Below are 23,494 nucleotides of genomic sequence, written 5' to 3'. Positions count from 1 at the left end.
TCTCTGCTTGTTCCACCTGCCTCTCTCTGCCTGTTCCACCCGCCTCTCTCTGCCTGTTCCACCCGCCTCTCTCTGCCTGTTCCACCCTCTCTGCCTCCACCCGCCTCTGCCTGCCACCCGCCTCTCTCTGCCTGTTCCACCCGCCTCTCTCTGCCTGTTCCACCCGCCTCTCTGCCTGTTCCACCCGCCTCTCTCTGCCTGTTCCACCCGCCTCTCTCTGCCTGTTCCACCCGCCTCTCTCTGCCTGTTCCACCCGCCTCTCTCTGCTTTCCACCCGCCACCCGCCTCTCTCTGCTTGTTCCACCCGCCTCTCTCTGCTTGTTCCACCCGCCTCTCTCTGCTTGTTCCACCCGCCTCTCTCTGCTTGTTCCACCCGCCTCTCTCTGCTTGTTCCACCCGCCTCTCTCTGCTTGTTCCACCCGCCTCTCTCTGCTTGTTCCACCCGCTTGTTCCACCCGCCTCTCTCTGCTTGTTCCACCCGCCTCTCTCTGCTTGTTCCACCCGCCTCTCTCTGTGCTCCACCCGCCTCTCTCTGCTTGTTCCACCCGCCTCTCTGCTGTTCCACCCGCCTCTCTCTGCTTGTTCCACCCGCCTCTCTCTGCTTGTTCCACCCGCCTCTCTCTGCTTGTTCCACCCGCCTCTCTCTGCTTGTTCCACCCGCCTCTCTCTGCTTGTTCCACCCGCCTCTCTCTTGTTCCACCTGCTTGCTTGTTCCACCCGCCTCTCTCTGCTTGTTCCACCCGCCTCTCTCTGCTTGTTCCACCCGCCTCTCTCTGCTTGTTCCACCCGCCTCTCTCTGCTTGTTCCACCTGCCTCTCTCTGCTTGTTCCACCCGTTCCACCAGCCTCTCTCTGCTTGTTCCACCCGCCTCTGCTTGTTCCACCTGCCTCTCTCTGCTTGTTCCACCCGCCTCTCTCTGCTTGTTCCACCTGCCTCTCTCTGCTTGTTCCACCCGCCTCTATCTGCTTGTTCCACCCGCCTCTATCTGCTTGTTCCACCCGCCTCTCTCTGCTTGTTCCACCCGTCCGCTTTGGATGAGTTTTCCCACTTACGTTTTCAGACAATGACAATCAAATCTCTAAAACTATGCTGGTATTCATTTGACCAATATTGAATTGGTTAATATATTATATCCTTTGCTAGAAATATTACTATTTATTAATTGCCATAATTCATCAACGGCACCATACAGGGTTCTGTATGGAACATATGTTGTTTCTGTTTATGATCAGAACCCTGGGGTTCCATGTAGAACCTTATAAAAAGGGTTCTGTATGGAACATATGTTGTTTCCGTTGACAAGAACCCCCATGGTTCTGATTAAAGAACCTTATAAAAAGGATTCTATATAGAACTCTTCAGGGTTCCGCATATGAAGCAAGTGACAGATCCCTGTTTGGATCAATATGGAACCTTTTTTCCCCCCAAAACAGTTTAGGGACTTAGCTAGCTGCTCAGCGGAGCGTGAAGACAGAGAGGGGAGGGGAACAATGAACCCCTTCTCTAGATGTCACTCCGTGTGGCCCTCAGAAGAGTGTACGTGCGCGCATGTGTGTCTGCCGCTCGCGGGCGTACCAGGGAGAGCGAGCGGCAGTCGGAGTGAGGGAGAGCGTATGACTGAGCGTGAGGTGGCTGGTGTGCGTGCCAGCCGTGTGCCAGGCTGTGTGGCCCTCGCTTTTCTTTCTCATTATCCCTCTCGTTCTGTCCGCCAGGGACCGGAGACAGGATCTCGGCTGGTCATGTGAAAGGAGGACAGAAGGTCTGCTAAGACTGTGTGTGTGTGTGTGTGTGTGATGTCTCTCCTCTTGCATCAGTCAGTCCATTCATTTCCAGGGTTTTGTTCAGTCTTGTTGATCCTGTGGATAAGGCTGGTGTGGGTATATACTGGCAAGGCCTGCTGCACTCATTCAATATGTAAATCAACAATCTACAGACTGTTCCAAGAAGCAGATGCCACAGTGCCAGAGAGAGAACGCAGAGGAGAGAGTAGGGAGAGAAAGAGGGAGAGAGAAAGGGAGAGAAAGAGGGAGAGAGAAAGAAAGGGGGAAGGATGAGAGAAAGAAAGGGGGAAGGATGAGAGAAAGAGGGAAGGATGAGAGAAAGAAAGGGGGAAGGATGAGAGAAAGAAAGGGGAAGGATGAGAGAAAGAAAGGGGGAAGGGTGAGAGAAAGAAAGGGGGAAGGATGAGAGAAAGAAAGGGGGAAGGGTGAGAGAAAGAAAGGGGGAAGGGTGAGAGAAAGAAAGGGGGAAGGGTGAGAGAAAGAAAGGGGGAAGGGTGAGAGAAAGAAAGGGGAAGGGTGAGAGAAAGAAAGGGGGAAGGGTGAGAGAAAGAAAGGGGGAAGGGTGAGAGAAAGAAAGGGGGAAGGGTGAGAGAAAGAAAGGGGGAAGGGTGAGAGAAAGAAAGGGGGAAGGGTGAGAGAAAGAAAGGGGGAAGGATGAGAGAAAGAAAGGGGGAAGGGTGAGAGAAAGAAAGGGGGAAGGGTGAGAGAAAGAAAGGGGGAAGGGTGAGAGAAAGAAAGGGGGAAGGGTGAGAGAAAGAAAGGGGGAAGGGTGAGAGAAAAGACAGAAGGCGAGAGAGAGGAAAATAGGGTGAGCGAGAGAGAGAGAGGGCGCACGAAAGAGAAGCCCTAATGAGTTATATACAGCTTCGTCTGGTACCATTGAGGGTTGAGAGTATGTCTCCATCCCAAATAGCACCCAATTCCCTACATTGTGAACTAAAAAAAAGTTGTGCACTTGGTAGAGAATAGGCTGCCATTTGGGAGGCAACCTAGGTCTTGGTCCTACAGTTGAATAGAGTGTCACTTGGTAAAGAATTAGGGTGCTATTTGGGAGGCAGCCTAGGTCTTGGTCCTACAGTTGAATAGAGTGTTAATTGGTAGAGAATAGGGTGCTATTTGGGAGGCAGCCTAGGTCTTGGTCCTACAGTTGAATAGGGTGTTAATTGGTAGAGAATAGGGTGCTATTTGGGAGGCAGCCTAGGTCTTGGTCCTACAGTTGAATAGAGTGTTAATTGGTAGAGAATAGGGTGCTATTTGGGAAGCATCCTAGGTCTTGGTCCTATAGTTGAATAGAGTGTTAATTGGTAGAGAATAGGATGCTATTTGGGAGGCAGCCTAGGTCTTGGTCCTACAGTTGAATAGAGTGTTAATTGGTAGAGAATAGGGTGCTATTTGGGAGGCAGCCTAGGTCTTGGTCCTACAGTTGAATAGAGTGTCACTTGGTAGAGAATAGGGTGCTATTTGGGAAGCAGACTAGGTCTTGGTCCTACAGTTGAATAGAGTGTCACTTGGTAGAGAATAGGGTGCTATTTGGGAAGCAGCCTAGGTCTTGGTCCTACAGTTGAATAGAGTGTTAATTGGTAGAGAATAGGGTGCTATTTGGGAGGCAGCCTAGGTCTTGGTCCTACAGTTGAATAGAGTGTTAATTGGTAGAGAATAGGGTGCTATTTGGGAGGCAGCCTAGGTCTTTGGTCCTACAGTTGAATAGAGTGTTAATTGGTAGAGAATAGGGTGCTATTTGGGAGGCAGCCTAGGTCTTTGGTCCTACAGTTGAATAGAGTGTTAATTGGTAGAGAATAGGGTGCTATTTGGGAGGCAGCCTAGGTCTTTGGTCCTACAGTTGAATAGAGTGTCACAGCCTAGGTCTTGGTCCTACAGTTGAATAGAGTGTTATTTGGGAGGCAGCCTAGGTCTTTGGTCCTACAGTTGAATAGAGTGTTAATTGGTAGAGAATAGGGTGCTATTTGGGAGGCAGCCTAGGTCTTGGTCCTACAGTTGAATAGTGTTAATTGGGAAGCAGCCTAGGTCTTTGGTCCTACAGTTGAATAGAGTGTTAATTGGTAGAGAATAGGGTGCTATTTGGGAAGCATCCTAGGTCTTGGTCCTATAGTTGAATAGAGTGTTAATTGGTAGAGAATAGGGTGCTATTTGGGAGGCAGCCTAGGTCTTGGTCCTACAGTTGAATAGAGTGTTAATTGGTAGAGAATAGGGTGCTATTTGGGAGGCAGCCTAGGTCTTTGGTCCTACAGTTGAATAGAGTGTTAATTGGTAGAGAATAGGGTGCTATTTGGGAGGCAGGCTAGGTCTTTGGTCCTACAGTTGAATAGAGTGTTAATTGCATTAGCATTGCATCAGGGTGTTTTGAGATCAGTCTCTACAGAGCTCAAGTTTTAGAGGGAAATAAATCCTAGACAAAGTATCAAACTGTGTGATGATGGAAAGGCTCTTTCCCCACAGCCTGAAATTCACCACTATTAGCATATTCATTAGGATTAAGATTGCAGACAGCAGTTTAAATCAATTTGTAATTTGGTATTTTACTTGAGTGAGGCAGTGGGCAATGTGCTGAATTGATCAGAATCTGTGATTAGGAAAATAGAGATTTGACTGAAACCCTTAAATCAATCCAGCATATAAAGAGAGGTTCAACTCAAATCAGACTTCAACTTCCCTGATGAGTTCTCAGCTTGTACAATAACAAATCACGTACCGAGGCTCTTTCAGGAGTGAAAGATTCAAAACAACCCAATTCAACCCATCAAAAATGGTTTCTAATTTCCTACACTTTTGCACATATATGCAATGCAAATTATGTCTGTAACTTGAAGGCACAACATATAAAATCACACAGTCAGTCAGTCCATTACCGACACCGTCCACTTCAACCTTTTCTTCAATAAAACTTCAAGGTGATAAATTTACATTCCTTACAAATTAGGGATCACATCCATACAATCCCAATCTAATTCCACCCTACTGAGGTGACTACGTGGAATGGGGAGTGTCCAGGAGGAGAGGAATCAGAGCATTCTAAGAACTCAAAGTGTTTCATTCTGAGAACTTTTCGAGACTCTAGAACCAAGCTGATGTTCCAGTAGGTTCTGAGGGAAGGATATTTATCCCAGTAAGGAATAGACATGGAAGATAACTTTCCATTGTGTATCATAGTGATCCATGTAGATTTATTTATGTCTCATGTTTTTAATGCTCTACTGCTGCAGAGCCAATTTCCCTCTGGGGGGGGAACATGAGTCCACCGTCGCACCCAAACCTGCTAGGCGAAGTACGGGTATCAACATAAAGTATTTGAGGATATGTTTATTTAGTTAGAAGTTTGAGAGGGGCACTTGAGTTCTTTAGGAGTTAGCGGTTTGGGCCCTCCACGATACCGGGGAAACTCAACTAATACAAATACTGTAAAGTTATTGATTTTGGTCGGATTTAGATATTTTGGTAAAATTCCATCAAATCAAGTTCCCACTGAAGTATTGTGTTTAACCCAGGACAGCTAGACCAATCAGATGTCAGATACACTCTCCTCCCCCCCCTCCCGCCAATCAGATGTCAGATACACTCTCCTCTGTACCCCCCCCGCCAATCAGATCTCAGATACTCCTCCTCTGTACCCCCCCCATCCCCCTCCCGCCAATCAGATCTCAGATACTCCTCCTCTGTACCCCCCTCCCGCCAATCAGATGTCAGATACTCCTCCTCTGTACCCCCCCCCCTCGGTATTTGACCAATGTGTTTGACCCAAACCCTCAGGGCATATCTTCTGGGCCTCGTCCAGTGTTGTCCTCCCCAGGAGCTAAATTAACAGCAGCTCAAGTGTTCAAAACTATTTGACAAACGTGTTTGACGCAGGACGGCTAAAACCAAACACCCAAACCCCCCCGATCTATATAAAATAGTGCACTACTTTTAACCAGGTGCCATATTCCTAAATAGGGTGTTGTTTGGGACGCAGGCCCAGAACAGCTCTACAGCTTTAGAGCAGAGCGGTGAAGGGTTCAACTTCCTGTCGTAGACGGAAATCAGGATTCTGAGGAGAAGAACACACAGGTTAACCTCCCCATGCTCATCACACACACACACACACACACACACTCATCAGACACTCAACACACTCATCAGACACTCATCAGACACCCAACACACACACTCATCAGACACTCAACACACACACACACACACACACACACCTTACATCTGCCCATCCCCCTGCCTCCCGCCTTCTGGCTACTAGGCCTGTTTCACCTTCCCACAGTATCCCACGTGACCCAACGACGCCGAAGAAGAAGGAAAAATAATCAAAATGCAAAACACTTCCTGGTTTAAATCTGTTAACCGTTTTTATGCAAATGAGCCAGCGGTGTTCTACAGCGTTCTCTCTGTGGAATCAGTTCTGTTGTTCTGATCTACTGCTGCCGTCAGAAATACTGGATGGCAATGTACATGGCAGATTGCTTTACAAGTAAGCAGTGGACCCTAAAGCCCCTAATCAAATGACTCTGGTGTGAATTAAGGCTGTGAGGGGAGGGGATTGGATACACCGCGGCACAGCTGGCGCTTTGTGGCCAGGCAGGGGGGGGGGCTAATCTCCCTGCAGCACCTCTGACAACAGGCCCTTTATGAGGGGGGACCCAGGTGAGCGAGAGAGAGCGAGAGAGCGAGCGAGCGAGAGAGCGAGAATAAAAGTACCTGCTATGGCCATGAGAGATGACATCATGAGACCCATTTTCACGTTTCACCTCGTGGCTCTTTAGACGAAAGGATGAAAGACAGTAGACTCACTGAACCCAGCCATCCCTAACCCTCCCTCCCTAACCTATCCCCACCATCCCTAACCCTCCCTCCCTAACCTATCCCCACCAGCCCTAACCCTCCCTAACCCTCCCTCTATAACCTATCCCCTCCCTCCCTAACCCTCCCTCCCTAACCTATCCCCTCCCTCCCTAACCTATCCCCTCGCTCCCTAACCCTCCCTCTCTAACCTATCCCCACCAGCCCTAACCCTCCCTCCCTAACCTATCCCCACCATCCCTAACCCTCCCTCCCTAACCTATCCCCACCAGCCCTAACCCTCTCTCCCCTCCCTAACCTATCCCAGCCAGCCCTAACCCTCCCTCCCTCCCTAACCTACCCCCACCAGCCCTAACCCTCCCTCCCTAACCTATCCCCGCCAGCCCAAACCCTCCCTCCCTAACCCCCCTCCAGCCCAAACCCTCCCTCCCTAACCTATCCCCGCCAGCCCTAACCCTCCCTAACCTATCCCCGCCAGCCCTAACCCTCCCTAACCTATCCCCACCAGCCCTAACCATCCCTCCATGGATAACAAAACAACCATGGATAACAAAACAACCATGATAACAAAACAACCATGGATAACAAAACAACCATGGATAACAAAACAACCATGGATAACAAAACAACCATGGATAACAAAACAACCATGATAACAAAACAACCACGGATAACAAAACAACCATGATAACAAAACAACCACGGATAAGATGGTTGTATGACCTAAAACACACTTCCCTTTTCTCCCATTTTCTCTCTCACCCGATCACCATCTAACACATCGGCACAACCACACGACACATCATCACACACACACCTATGACCTCCTGCTCCCTGTCCCGGTCTCATCACCGAGGAGTCTGCCCCAGCAGCTCACAGTAAGATCAATGACCATATGGTGGAAGTGGCGGTTTAGAAGCAGGCGTTTGGAACCATGACACACACACACACACACACACACACACACACACACACCAGGAGCCTCAACATTCCCCTCTGGAGCCGCTTCGTACTGCAGACGCCCAGGGCGGCAGCCGCTCACTTCAATTAGGCTGGTAATTAGCAGCGCGGCCTAGCAGTGTGAATAAGCCGAGCACTACCGTAGCAAGTGCTGGAACAAAAGATGCCCGGACCTCTGAAATTACCATAGCATCTGAATCATTGATACATTATATTACATTAGCCCCTGGTGTGGTAATCTATTGTTGGTCCCGTTGACCTCGTTATGGCTGAGTCTGATAAGACACACTATTTCAGATGGACAAAAAAAAACTGTGCAATATATTTGTGTCATTACCACTTTGTCCTAAAGTGGGTTAACTATGAGCTCTCAGCAAGAGAGAAGGTCAAGCAGAGACAAACCTCAATATAGGAGCCAACAGTTTAGGCCAGAGAGGCTACTTACTGGGGCTGGCTCAGAGGATGTCTGTGCATCATCATATGAGGCCAGGCTCTGTTCAGTCAGTCAGTGAGGACGTCTGAGAAGCCAACCTCCTCTCTGTTCAGTCAGTCAGTGAGGACGTCTGAGAAGCCAACCTCCTCTCTGTTCAGTCAGTCAGTGAGGACGTCTGAGAAGCCAACCTCCTCTCTGTTCAGTCAGTCAGTGAGGACGTCTGAGAGGCCAGCCTCCTCTCTGTTCAGTCAGTCAGCCTCCAGCCTCCTCTCTGTTCAGTCAGTCAGGCCAGCCTCCTCTCTGTTCAGTCAGTCAGGCCAGCCTCCTCTCTGTTCAGTCAGTCAGGGAGGACATCAGAGGCCAGCCTCCTCTCTGTTCAGTCAGTCAGTGAGGACAGCACAGTACCAAACCACTGGGTTTTGTGTGTAGAGGGGAAACATGGTATCACAGTACCAAATCAAATGTTCCTACAGCAGCTGAGAGATCAGTTATTTTGAGTGTGACAGGAAACAGAAGTGTAGATATCAGTGGAAGAGATGTAGGACTTAAAGTCATGTTTTTACTGCCTCCAAGGTTCTCAACCAGGTGTCTTTTTCAGGGGTATCGTGTGAACCGCTGCCTCCAGGGATGTGCGTGAATGACGAGATGAAGAAGAAGAGGGGGAGGAAGACTAGGAGAGGGAGGGGAGGAGGAGGAGGAGGAGGAGAAGGGGGAGGGGGGCTTACTTGATGGAGTTTCTGAAGTGATCTTCGGCCGGGTTTTTCACAGTGCAGCTGTTGAGCAGCCACAGATCAGCCTCCGCGGGGTCCTCTGGAGGGAGGGAGAGAGAGAGAGAGAGAGAGAGAGAGAGAGAGAGAGAGAGAGAGAGAGAGAAACAGCGGGAGAGAGAGAAGGAGCGAGACGGAGACAGAGTAAGAAGAGAGAGAGAGAGAGAGAGGTGGAGGGAAGACAACAGAAGTTCAGTATTAGATCAAATCAGAACTCAACAACCCAGGACCCTTCAGCCCGTTCCACACACCCATTAATATCGCACTTCTCCAGTTACAGCAATTAATTGTGTCCTCCTCCTCCTCATCCCCCTCCGCCACCTCCTCCTCATCCCCCTCCTCATCCTCCTCCCCCTCCCTGACCAGAGCAGCGAGGGGGAGGCGAGGCGGAATACGATGCCAGGATCAGCTGGACCTCAGGGGGATAGTGGAAGTCCTATCCTCCATACCCCCGCCTCCACGCTGTCTGCCAGGAGACCTGTCACACTGTGTAATGAATAAACACACACACACAGTATGATTCTAGGCAAGCCTGCCTGGCGCAGTGCAAGTCTCCTGCATCCTCCCACACCGCTGAACTAGATATTTCACTTACTATCCATTACCCAGCCTCACTGGAGCAAACACAGGCCCTGTGTCGGGCTGTGAGGCTCTAAGGGAGGCAGGCTCCCCCTCCCCATCCCCCTCCTCATCCCCCTCCCTGACCAGAACAGCGAGGGGGGCAGGCTCCCCTGGAACCCAGGAACCACCCCGACACCCCCCTTCCTGCCTTTTCTCGCCTCAGATAACACAACATATCAAAGGCCTATAGCCAGAGAGAGGAGGCAGGGACAGGCCTATAGCCAGAGAGAGGAGGCAGGGACAGGCCTATAGCCAGAGAGAGGAGGCACTGACAGGCCAGGCCTATAGCCAGAGAGAGGAGGCACTGACAGGCCTATACCCAGAGAGAGGAGGCAGGGACAGGCCTATAGCCAGAGAGAGGAGGCACTGACAGGCCTATACCCAGAGAGAGGAGGCAGGGACAGGCCTATAGCCAGAGAGAGGAGGCAGGGACAGGCCTATAGCCAGAGAGAGGAGGCAGGGGCCTATACCCAGAGAGAGGAGGCAGGGACAGGCCTATACCCAGAGAGAGGAGGCAGGGACAGGCCTATAGCCAGAGAGAGGAGGCAGGGACAGGCCTATAGCCAGAGAGAGGAGGCAGGGACAGGCCTATAGCCAGAGAGAGGGAGGCAGGGACAGGGACAGGCCCTATAGCCAGAGAGAGGAGGCAGGGACAGGACAGGCCTATAGCCAGAGAGAGGAGGCAGGGACAGGCCTATAGCCAGAGAGAGGAGGCAGGGACAGGCCTATAGCCAGAGAGAGGAGGCACTGACAGGCCTATACCCAGAGAGAGGAGGCAGGGACAGGCCTATACCCAGAGAGAGGAGGCACTGACAGGCCTATACCCAGAGAGAGGAGGCAGGGACAGACCTATACCCAGAGAGAGGAGGCAGGGACAGGCCTATAGCCAGAGAGAGGAGGCAGGGACAGGCCTATAGCCAGAGAGAGGAGGCAGGGACAGGGACTATAGCCAGAGAGAGGAGGCCAGAGAGAGGGACAGGCCCTATAGCCAGAGAGAGGAGGCAGGGACAGGCCTATAGCCAGAGGAGGCAGGGAGGCCAGGGAGGCAGGCAGGCCTATAGCCAGAGAGAGGAGGCAGGGACAGGCCTATACCCAGAGAGAGGAGGCACTGACAGGCCTATACCCAGAGAGAGGAGGCAGGGACAGACCTATACCCAGAGAGAGGAGGCAGGGACAGGCCTATAGCCAGAGAGAGGAGGCAGGGACAGGCCTATAGCCAGAGAGAGGAGGCTGCCTCCTCTCTCTGGGTATAGGCCTGTCCCAGTGGGCGTCATCACACCACGCTAGGTTAGCCGGACCACTTCCTTCCTGTCTCTGCCTCCTCTCTCTGGGTATAGGCCTGTCCCAGTGGGCGTCATCACACCACGCTAGGTTAGCCGGACCACTTCCTTCCTGTGTGTGTGGCCTAAAGCCCGGTTCAGATACAACAGCCGACAAAATGTAGCTACTTTTAGCATGTTGTGTTTTAAAACAGCTGACAGACCAAAAGAATTTGACGTTCAGTTGAGACCGTTTCTACGGTGTCCGTGTCGCTTTTCAGTGACGTGATGAAACAAAGTTGTCACTTGTTGTAGGAAGGTGATGTAGCAAACGAGTCATGAAATATATACCCCCATAAAGAAACAGGCCTGACCTGGGGCTATGACAAGCATGGGATTTAGCATGAGGGTAATTGGCCAAATCACAGCAGTCTCCATGTTCACCATTGGACTAAAATAAAAAATACATTTTCTACTTTCCTCCTGACTGCATGTGTTGCCGTAGAAATCAAAGAAAATAGAACAAATTATTACATCACAATACCAGGCAGCCATTTTACCTTTATTTAACAAGGCAAGTCAGTTAAGAACAAATTCTTATTTTCAATGACGGCCTAGGAACAGTGGGTTAACTGCCTGTTCAGGGGCAGAACGACAGATTTGTACCTTGTCAGCTCGGGGGTTTGAACTTGCAACCTTCCGGTTACTAGTCCTACACTCTAACCACTAGGCTACCCAGCCGCAGCAATTGTGAGTGTAACCCTGAGTTTACCAGTCAAATTCCCAGGGAGGATTCAAGCCCAAGATACTCATCATTTGCCAAAACACCTTGTTTGTTTCAGCCAGGGGCAACAAAGTTGCATCACGTTTGTTCAGATTCCATCGCAGAAACGGACCGCCCCACATTTTTTAAATTGTATCTCATTTTTTTTTAAACGTTTATGACCATTATTTTATTTTTATGACGGTCTTCATCCGTAACCCCTTTGTGAACTGTCAGATAAATACCAGCAAGCTAGACGAGCTATGTGTCGCAAAGTAGCTAGCTAGCTCTCTGATCTTACATATCTGAACTGGGCTTAAAACATCCTCCAATGAACCAGCATACCGGCCTATTCAGTAGCTGTTGGAGATTTGTGACGAACAATTTGCAACAATGTTTTCATAAATATAATAAACACAAGTCCGAAACCATAAAAGTAGGATTCATTTCACATTTCTACAAAGGTCAACTCCCTCTACCTAAGAGAGACACACACAGCACCTATAGATCTCTACAGAGGTTACTCACTCTACCTAAGAGCCACACACACACACACACACAGCACCTATAGATCTCTACAGAGGTTAACTCACTCTACCTAAGAGCCACACACACAGCAGCTGCAGGCTGGGAGTAGCCTCAGCTGTGACCCATTTCCCCTCCACCTGCGGGTTTCCCCTCCGGAGTAAAAAAACAAAAAACAACAATAACAACCCCTCTGTCACCATAACAACACCTCTGTCACCACGACAACCCCTCTGTCACTGTGACCCAGATACTCCACAAGGACCAGTCCTCGTCTTAAATCACAGGCAGACCAGGACACTAGGTTAGCTAGGCTAGCGAAACCAAATGAGTCTGGAGAAGGGACCCAACCAAGCTACCGACCATCTGTCACAGAGGCAGCTCTTACACATAGGCCCTTACAGAGAAATGCACTGTTACCGGGCACATAAATAGCCCAGGGTGCATCCCAAATGGCACCCTAGTCCCTATATAGTGCACTACTTTAGACCAGGACCAAATGGCACCCTATTCCCTATATAGCGCACTACTTTAGACCAGGACCAAATGGCACCCTATTCCCTATATAGTGCACTACTTTAGACCAGGACCAAATGGCACCCTATTCCCTATATAGTGCACTACTTTAGACCAGGACCAAATGGCACCATATTCCCTATATAGTGCACTACTTTTGACCATATCCCATAGAGAATAGTAGGGTGCCCTTAGTTTTTTGTAAGATCAATAAATAATATAGTTGACAAAGGGGGAACATTGTGTTTAATATGAGGTTTGTTATGTCATTAGGTGTCAGAGTCAAATCACTCAGGGTGAACTAAACACAGCTGTAGTTTCATTAGGTGGCAGAGTCAAATCACTCAGGGTGAACTAAACGCTGCTGTCGTTTCTGTAGTTTGCGGCATGTTCTGGATGTACTGTGATCTGTAAGCAAGTCATAGTTTCAGGACATACCTCCATTTTACTTTCTACAGTTTGAGACGTGCGATGTTCTGACTCAGCCTGTCTGCCTTTTGTTCAGAGACAACAATATTAGGGAGGGAAGTGCAAATAGTGACGGTTTCTGTTGTTGATTTACAAGCATGAAGTTAGTTATCGTGTGTATGACGGTGTCATATAACTAACTCGATCTTTACCTTGAACCAGTGACACAGTCAGTTACTAAGGGGGAACTCGTATTTTACAAGGCCATTTATACACACACACACACACACACACACACACACACACACACACACATGCTTGTTTTCTTTCTAAAACCCCATTCTAGTTTCAGAAAGCATCCTTGAAATGTGTGTAATCCTCTAGATAAAGCCCACTATAACAAACAGATGTAGAGGTTAGAAAGAATCACATGGAACCGTACGAGGCCCATTCAAATAAAATATTAAATAACTGGATCGATTGGATAAGGGGTTAAATATATACATTTTATTTCCTTTCAACAACATTGTGGTAACTTGTATTTGAGGGTGGAAGAACGCAGAAACACCCAGCGCAGTTTAAGAGTAAATAACAGATTACAAAAGAAACACTGTTTAAAGACTACTGGCTGTCCAGCAGGACAAGGGCACATAGCAGGGAGACATTCACGGCTTAGACTCCCAGCCTGTAGATCTACTGAAGACAATACACCATGGAGCTATGGGCATAAACACAGGGAGGAATTCACAGTCACGGAGGAATAGGGGGGGAGAAAAAGAGGGAAGGAGAGGGAGCCACGGGGGGGGGCAGGGGAGCAGGAGAGCAAGGAAGGAGACAGAAGGAATGAAGAGAAGGAAGAAAAGTGAGAGGGGAGGGAACGAGAGAGAAAGAGGGAGCGCGAGGGAAGGAAAGAGAATGGGAGTGAGGGGAGGAGAGAGGGAAGGAAGAGAGGGAAGGAAAGAGAATGGGAAGGAAAGAGAAGGAGTGAGGGAAGGAAGAGAGGGAAGGAAAGAGAGGGAAGGAGGAGAGAGGAAGGAAGAGGGGAAGGAAAGAGAATGGGAGTGAGGGAAGGAGTGAGGGAAGGAAGAGAGGGAAGGAAGAGAGGGAAGGAAAGAGGGAGTGAGGGAAGGAAGGGGAGAAGAGGGGGAAGGAAGAGAGGGAAGGAAGAGAGGGAAGGAAAGAGAAGGGAGAGGGAGGAGAGGGAGGAAGAGAGGGAAGGAAGAGAGGGAAGGAAAGAGAATGGGAGAATGAGGGAAGGAGTGAGGGAAGGAGAGAGGGAAGGAAGAGAGGGAAGGAAAGAGAATGGGAGTGAGGGAAGGAAAGATAAGGGAGAGAGGGAAGGAAGGAAAGAAGGAAGGAAGGAAGGAGGAAGGAGAGAGGGAGGAGGAAGGAAGGAAGGAGAGAGGGAAGGAAGGAAGGAAGGAAGGAAGGAAGGAAGGAAGAGGGAAGGAAGGAAGGAGAGGGAAGGAAGGAAGGAGAGAGGGAGAGAGCTTTTTGTTATTATTTTAGTCTGGTTCTCAGGAGGCTGTTCCGCTGGTAACCATCAACACACCCTCACTGAACACTACTGGCGTCAGGCCTGTTCAGTACAAAGCAACACACACACACTCTCTCCCTCAGTCACACACTAACCCTTCCACTCACACCCTCCCCAGGCCCAGACAACTGTCTGATAAAGCCCCTCTATCTCCATCTAAATAGCGGAGTCTTACAGCCGAACAGCCTGACGTGGTTCAGCTCAGACTCTGCTGAGGAAAAGAACCAGAGCTCCATTCTCTGGCCTCAGACCCAGACAGAACCAGAGCTCCATTCTCTGGCCTCAGACCCAGACAGAACCAGAGCTCCATTCTCTGGCCTCAGACCCAGACAGAACCAGAGCTCCATTCTCTGGCCTCAGACAGAACCAGAGCTCCATTCTCTGGCCTCAGACCCAGACAGAACCAGAGCTCCATTCTCTGGCCTCAGACAGACAGAACCAGAGCTCCATTCTCTGGCCTCAGACCCAGACAGAACCAGAGCTCCATTCTCTGGCCTCAGACCCAGACAGAACCAGAGCTCCATTCTCTGGCCTCAGACCCAGACAGAACCAGAGCTCCATTCTCTGGCCCAGACAGAACCAGAGCTCAGACAGACCAGAGCTCCAGACAGAACCCAGAGCTCCATTCTCTGGCCTCAGACCCAGACAGAACCAGAGCTCCATTCTCTGGCCTCAGACCCAGACAGAACCAGAGCTCCATTCTCTGGCCTCAGACCCAGACAGAACCAGAGCTCCATTCTCTGGCCTCAGACAGAACCAGACAGACCCAAATGGCACCCTATTCCCAAACTACTGCACTACTTTAGAGGAACCCCATAGGACGTAGTGCACTAAATAGGGAATACGGGTGCCATTTGGGTTCCCCGGCTCACTTCACAGGAGGGGAAAGTGCAGCATTAGCAGCAGCGGTCCAGATTGGCGACCCTGTAGGTCAGCTGTGTGCATTACTCATAAATCACATTTCTTGGTGAACAGGCGCATGGTTTACAGGCCAGGATAGAAATCTATAGCAACAACAACCTGGACACAAGCAGCTACTCACAGAAAAGACAAAGAGTGAGGGGGAGGGGGGCGAGGGGAGGGGAGGGGGGGGAGAGGGGGAGAGGGGGAGGGGAGGGGAGAGGGGAGAGGGAGAGAGAGAGGGGAGAGGGGAGAGGAGAGGGGAGGGAGCAAGAGGAGAAAGAGTAGGGGGAGGGGAGAGCGAGAGAGGGGAGGGTAGAGAGGGGGGAGGAGGGGGGGGTAGGCGAGGGGCGGGGGCGAGGGAGGGGGAGAGGGGAGGGTAGAGAGGGAGAGAGGGGAGGGTAGAGAGGGGAGAGGGGAGAGGGAGGGGGGAGAGGGGCGAGCGAGAGGGGGAGGGGGAGGGGAGAGGGCGAGGGGGCGGGGGGGAGAGGGAGAGGGGGGCGAGGGGAGAGGGGGAGAGGGAGAGCTAGGGGCGAGGGAGGAGAGGGGGCGAGGGGAGAGAGGGAGGGGGGCGAGGGGAGAGGGGAGGAGGAGAGGGGGAGAGGGGGAGGGGGGGGAGAGGGGCGGGGAGGGGGGAGGGGGGCGAGGGGGAGGGGGAGAGAGGAGGGGGAGGGGGAGAGGGGAGGCGAGAGGGGGGGGGAGAACAGGAGTTTCAGAGGGGGGAGGGTTGCCATTAACAGTCCTTATAACGCGTCAGGGGAGACACGTCCTGAGGGGAAAGGGGGGGGACACCGGACCAGCCAGGAAGGTAATGCATATAGATCCAAATGGCTCCTACTGTCAGTTGCTGTAGTTTTAAACAGAGCATTGCCGCCTGGTAGGGCAACTGCTTGGCATCCGAGAGCCGAGGGGGAGAGGGGACCTAGAGAGGGTGGGGCCGGTAGACTGGGGACAAGGGTTCCTGCTAGAGAGGACCTCTAGGGGGAGGGGGAGGCCGTTTCAGAGGAGGGGAGGCCCTAGGAGAGCAAGAAGCGAAGACTCCATCCAGCCTAGTCATAGACTGTTCTCTCTGCTACCGCACGGTAAGCGGGAAGAGCACCAAGTCTAGGTCCAAGAGGTTCCCAAACAGGGGAGCCATAAGACTGCTGAGCGAGAGAGTGAGGGAGAGGGGAACATCTGAAGAGGGGAGAGAGCCCCTTTGAGTTAGGAAGAGGGGAGAGAGCGAGAGGAAACAGGAGTTTCATCTCTACATATGTTGCCATTAACAGTCCTTATAACGCGTCAACACGTCCTGAGGGGAAAGAATTAACACCGGACCAGCCAGGAAGGTAATGCATATAGATCCAAATGGCTCCTACTGTCACGTTGCTGTAGTTTTAAACAGAACATTGCCGCCTGGTAGGGCAACTGCTTGGCATCCGACCGTAAGGACCTACGGAGGGTGGTGCCGGTACATCACTGGGGACAAGCTTCCTGCTATCCAGGACCTCTACAGGCCGTTTCAGAGGAAGGCCCTAAAAAAAAGACTCCATCCACCCTAGTCATAGACTGTTCTCTCTGCTACCGCACGGTAAGCGGTACCAGAGCACCAAGTCTAGGTCCAAGAGGTTCCCAAACAGCTTCTACCCCCCAGCCATAAGACTGCTGAACATCTGATCAATGGCTACTCAGACTATTTACATACCCCCCTTTGTGTTAACAATGATGCTACTCTGTTTATTATCTATACATAGACTTCCCCCCCTTGTGTGTACCAATGATGCTACCCTGTTTATTACTCACATTGACTCTGTACCATAACACCCTGTATATAGACTCCACATGACTCTGTACCGGTAACCCCTGTATATAGCCTCCACATTGACTCTGTACCGTAACACCCTGTATATAGCCTCCACATTGACTCTGTACCGTAACACCCTGTATATAGCCTCCACATTGACTCTGTACCGTAACACCCTGTATATAGCCTCCACATTGACTCTGTACCGTAACACCCTGTATATAACCTCCACATTGACTCTGTACCGGTACCCCCTGTAAGACAGATAAGACATGTAAATGAAGATCAGCTCTCCCTCCCTAAATGAAGAGCAGATCTCCCTCCCTAAATGAAGAGCAGCTCTCCCTCCCTAAATGAAGGGCAGCTATCCCTCCCTAAATGAAGATCAGCTCTCCCTCCCTAAATGAAGAGCAGCTCTCCCTCCCTAAATGAAGAGCAGCTCTCCCTCCCTAAATGAAGGGCAGCTCTCCCTCCCTAAATGAAGATCAGCTCTCCCTCCCTAAATGAAGAGCAGCTCTCCCTCCCTAAATGAAGGGCAGCTCTCCCTCCCTAAATGAAGATCAGCTCTCCCTCCCTAAATGAAGAGCAGCTCTCCCTCCCTAAATGAAGAGCAGCTCTCCCTCCCTAACAGGCAGATAAGACCAGAGTCTAATGTATAACAGAAGTGTGGTGTCTAACACCAACCTATCCTGGGATTCTGTGAGACACTATGACTGTTCCAGTAGATGACTCTACCGAGTCACTGGAACACAGCTACTGACGACACTAAGCTACCTCGTTATGACTGAGACTACTTCCTCCACAGCCAGTCTAGTCTGGGCTGTCTAACACACAGGACCAGACCACAAAGCCTGAGACACAGACCTAACAGCGCTAGTCTGGGACACAGCCAAGCTCCGTAGGCCAGCTCATTATAACAGATGATTTCAGAGCCAGTCCACTGGCTCCAATCTCTCCATTTGTTCCACATGGGCCACCGTAGCGCTCCTGTTCCAGACGGCCTCTGCCATCCATTATCCACAGCGCCAAAACAACTAGTTTTCACTGATGTCTTTCATCATTACCTTGAAAACACAAGGTAATGTCTGTCTGTCATCAATCATTACTGTGGAGTAAAGGGGAGGGCTTTCACTCACTCACACAGAAGTGGCTGGCCAGCAGCGGCCCGAGAACCAACCAGAGAGAGGGTTTTATGAACCGTTGGTGCCAGGGTGTGTGTGTGTGTGTGTGTGTGTGTGAGTGAGTGAGACAGGCGCTGGGTAAACCAGAGAGGGCTCAGAGAGAGAGGGGTGTGTGTGTGAGACAGGCACTCGGTTTCTCCCCTCCTGACGGGTTTACCCTCTGAACCTGTCACACAGCAGCTGCAGGGGGCTGCGACCCTCACCGGTGAAGACTGGAGGCTCAACAGGCCGTGCTGCTCTGACTGGAGGCTCAACAGGCCGTGCTGCTCTGACTGGAGGCTCAACAGGCCGTGCTGCTCTGACTGGAGGCTCAACAGGCCGTGCTGCTCTGACTGGAGGCTCAACAGGCCGTGCTGCTCTGACACCGACAGCTGGCCGGTGTGTTTACGGACATATTCAATCAATCCCTATACCAGTCTGCTGTTCCCACATGCTTCAAGAGGGCCACCATTGTTCCTGTTCCCAAGAAAGCTACGGTAACTGAGCTAAACGACTACCGCCCCGTAGCACTCACATCCGTCATCATGAAGTGCTTTGAGAGACTAGTCAAGGACCATATCACCTCCACCCTACCTGACACCCTAGACCCACTCCAATTTGCTTACCGCCCAAATAGGTCCACAGACGATGCAATCTCAACCACACTGCACACTGCCCTAACCCATCTGGACAAGAGGAATACCTATGTGAGAATGCTGTTCATCGACTACAGCTCGGCATTCAACACCATAGTACCCTCCAAGCTCGTCATCAAGCTCGAGACCCTGGGTCTCGACCCCGCCCTGTGCAACTGGGTACTGGACTTCCTGACGGGCCGCCCCCAGGTGGTGAGGGTAGGCAACAACATCTCCTCCCCGCTGATCCTCAACACTGGGGCCCCACAAGGGTGCGTTCTGAGCCCTCTCCTGTACTCCCTGTTCACCCACGACTGCGTGGCCATGCACGCCTCCAACTCAATCATCAAGTTTGCGGACGACACAACAGTGGTAGGCTTGATTACCAATAACGACGAGACGGCCTACAGGGAGGAGGTGAGGGCCCTCGGAGTGTGGTGTCAGGAAAATAACCTCACACTCAACGTCAACAAAACTAAGGAGATGATTGTGGACTTCAGGAAACAGCAGAGGGAACACCCCCCCATCCACATCGATGGAACAGTAGTGGAGAGGGTAGCAAGTTTTAAGTTCCTCGGCATACACATCACAGACAAACTGAATTGGTCCACTCACACAGACAGCATCGTGAGGAAGGCGCAGCAGCGCCTCTTCAACCTCAGGAGGCTGAAGAAATTCGGCTTGTCACCAAAAGCACTCACAAACTTCTACAGATGCACAATCGAGAGCATCCTGGCGGGCTGTATCACCGCCTGGTATGGCAACTGCACCGCCCTCAACCGTAAGGCTCTCCAGAGGGTAGTGAGGTCTGCACAACGCATCACCGGGGGCAAACTACCTGCCCTCCAGGACACCTACACCACCCGATGCTACAGGAAGGCCATAAAGATCATCAAGGACATCAACCACCCGAGCCACTGCCTGTTCACCCCGCTATCATCCAGAAGGCGAGGTCAGTACAGGTGCATCAAAGCTGGGACCGAGAGACTGAAAAACAGCTTCTATCTCAAGGCCATCAGACTGTTAAACAGCCACCACTAACATTGAGTGGCTACTGCCAACACACTGTCAATGACACTGACTCTACTCCAGCCACTTTAATCATGGGAATTGATGGGAAATGATGTAAATATATCACTAGCCACTTTAAACAATGCTACCTTATATAATGTTACTTACCCTACATTATTCATCTCATATGCATACGCAGATACTGTACTCTATATCATCGACTGCATCCTTATGTAAAACATGTATCACTAGCCACTTTAACTACGCCACTTGGTTTACATACTCATCTCATATGTATATACTGTACTCGATACCATCTACTGTATCTTGCCTATGCTGCTCTGTACCATCACTCATTCATATATCCTTATGTACATATTATTTTTCCCCTTAACTACTGTCTTATACACAGTGTTTTTTGGAATTGTTAGTTAGATTACTTGTTCGTTATTACTGCACTGTCGGAACTAGAAGCACAAGCATTTCGCTACACTCGCATTAACATCTGCTAACCATGTGTATGTGACAAATAACATTTGATTTGATTTGATTTGATTTTGACTGGAGGCTCAACAGGCCGTGCTGCTCTGACTGGAGGCTCAACAGGCCGTGCTGCTCTGACTGGAGGCTCAACAGGCCGTGCTGCTCTGACTGGAGGCTCAACAGGCCGTGCTGCTCTGACTGGAGGCTCAACAGGCCGTGCTGCTCTGACTGGAGGCTCAACAGGCCGTGCTGCTCTGACTGGAGGCTCAACAGGCCGTGCTGCTCTGACTGGAGGCTCAACAGGCCGTGCTGCTCTGACTGGAGGCTCAACAGGCCGTGCTGCTCTGACTGGAGGCTCAACAGGCCGTGCTACTCTGACTGGAGGCTCAACAGGCCGTGCTACTGACTGGAGGCTCAACAGGCCGTGCTGCTCTGACTGGAGGCTCAACAGGCCGTGCTGCTCTGCACTCAGGCTGACTGGAGGCTCAACAGGCCGTGCTGCTCTGACTGGAGGCTCAACAGGCCGTGCTGCTCTGACTGGAGGCTCAACAGGCCGTGCTGCTCTGCACTCAGGCTGACTGGGGCTCAACAGGCCGTGCTGCTCTGCACTCAGGCTGACTGGGGCTCAACAGGCCGTGCTGCTCTGCACTCAGGCTGACTGGGGCTCAACAGGCCGTGCTGCTCTGCACTCAGGCTGACTGGAGGCTCAACAGGCCGTGCTGCTCTGCACTCAGGCTGACTGGAGGCTCAACAGGCCGTGCTGCTCTGCACTCAGGCTGACTGGGGCTCAACAGGCCGTGCTGCTCTGCACTCAGGCTGACTGGAGGCTCAACAGGCCGTGCTGCTCTGCACTCAGGCTGACTGGAGGCTCAACAGGCCGTGCTGCTCTGCACTCAGGCTGACTGGAGGCTCAACAGGCCGTGCTGCTCTGCACTCAGGCTGACTGGGGCTCAAGGCTTCGTGGGTTTTTCAGAGAAGCTCCAGACGGAGAAGTAACAGATTTGACATCCTTCGAGTTCAGGTGAAATGTTATAGTAAGACATTTATCATTTACATGTACAAAGCATCCCACTTTTGCCCCAACATACATCTACATTTTGCCCCAACATACATCTACATTTTGCCCCAACATACATCTACATTTTGCCCCAACATACATCTACATTTTGCCCCAACATACATCTACATTTTGCCCCAACATACATCTACATTTTGCCCCAACATACATCTACATTTTGCCCCAACATACATCTACATTTTGCCCCAACATACATCTACATTTTGCCCCAACATACATCTACATTTTGCCCCAACATACATCTACATTTTGCCCCAACGTACATCTACATTTTGCCCCAACATACATCTACATTTTGCCCCAACATACATCTACATTTTGCCCCAACATACATCTACATTTTGCCCCAACATACATCTACATTTTGCCCCAACATACATCTTTTGCCCCACATTTTGCCCAAACATACATCTACATTTTGCCCCAACATAAATCTACATTTTGCCCCAACATAAATCTACATTTTGCCCCAACATAAATCTACATTTTGCCCCAACATAAATCTACATTTTGCCCCAACATAAATCTACATTTTGCCCCAACATAAATCTACATTTTGCCCCAACATAAATCTACATTTTGCCCCAACATAAATCTACATTTTGCCCCAACATAAATCTACATTTTGCCCCAACATAAATCTACATTTTGCCCAACGTAAATCTACATTTTGCCCCAACATACATCTACATTTTGCCCCAACATACATCTACATTTTGCCCCAACATACATTTTGCCCCAACATTTTTTTGCCCCAACATACATCTACATTTTGCCCCAACATACATCTAACATTTTTTGCCCCAACATACATCTACATTTTGCCCCAACATACATCTACATTTTGCCCCAACATACATCTACATTTTGCCCCACATACATTTACATTTTGCCCCAACATACATCTACATTTTGCCCCAACATACATCTACATTTTGCCCCAACATACATCTACATTTTGCCCCAACATACATCTACATTTTGCCCCAACATACATCTACATTTTGCCCCAACGTAAATCTACATTTTGCCCAAGGTAAATCTACATTTTGCCCCAACATAAATCTACATTTTGCCCAAGGTAAATCTACATTTTGCCCCAACATACATCTACATTTTGCCCAAACATAAATCTACATTTTGCCCAAACATAAATCTACATTTTGCCCCAACATAAATCTACATTTTGCCCCAACGTAAATCTACATTTTGCCCCAAGGTAAATCTACATTTTGCCCCAACATAAATCTACATTTTGCCCCAACGTAAATCTACATTTTGCCCCAACGTAAATCTACATTTTACCCCAACATACATCTACATTTTGCCCCAACGTAAATCTACATTTTACCCCAACGTTCAAGAGACATGACATTACACATGACCTCTTCTCTGTTGACTTCATTTAACTGCAGGAAAAACAGCTAAAATAGTGAGCTGTTAAACATTCAGAGAGAAACTACAGCAGGTTCCCTCAGTGACGGCCAACGGGTTTCATTTTATTTGGCCCAAAAAGTTGAGACCAGAGACCTTCTGATGACACGATGTGAGGTGATGAGTTAATATAGACTGGACCTTCCAGCTGTGATGAGGGGCAGCACAATAAACACGATGAGAGACCAGAGACAATAAACACGTTTCTACCAGAGACCAGAGACAATAAACACGTTTCTACCAGAGACCAGAGACAATAAACACGTTTCTACCAGAGACCAGAGACAATAAACACGTTTCTACCAGAGACCAGAGACAATAAACACGTTTCTACCAGAGACCAGAGACAATAAACACGTTTCTACCAGAGACCAGAGACAATAAACACGTTTCTACCAGAGACCAGAGACTGAGAGAGAATAACACTGTTGTATAGAAATCCTATGTGCCCTCAAAAGTAGTGCACTACATAGGGAATAGGGCTCTGGTCTACAGTAGTGCACTACATAGGGAATAGGGCTCTGGTCTAAAGTAGTGCACTACATAGGGAATAGGGCTCTGGTCTAAAGTAGTGCACTACATAGGGAATAGGGCTCTGGTCTAAAGTAGTGCACTACATAGGGAATAGGGCTCTGGT

General features: G+C 50.1%; 1 protein-coding gene across 2 annotated transcripts in view; it reads right to left on the bottom strand.

Annotated features, from left to right (window-relative positions):
* Positions 1 to 23,494, bottom strand: part of LOC121845796 (threonylcarbamoyladenosine tRNA methylthiotransferase-like) — a 263,403-nt gene that overhangs the window by 155,204 nt on the left and 84,705 nt on the right. For both annotated transcript variants that reach the window (XM_042317771.1, XM_042317772.1), the window contains exon 4: positions 8,703 to 8,787. In XM_042317771.1, coding sequence (XP_042173705.1) covers positions 8,703 to 8,787 — 85 coding nt within the window. The remainder of the gene's footprint in view (positions 1 to 8,702; positions 8,788 to 23,494) is intronic.

Source organism: Oncorhynchus tshawytscha, unplaced genomic scaffold (assembly GCF_018296145.1).
Source record: "Oncorhynchus tshawytscha isolate Ot180627B unplaced genomic scaffold, Otsh_v2.0 Un_contig_2087_pilon_pilon, whole genome shotgun sequence".
Taxonomy (NCBI): Eukaryota; Metazoa; Chordata; class Actinopteri; order Salmoniformes; family Salmonidae; genus Oncorhynchus; species Oncorhynchus tshawytscha.
The sequence above is the reverse complement of the archived record's forward strand: the minus strand, read 5'-3'. Positions and strand labels throughout refer to the sequence as shown.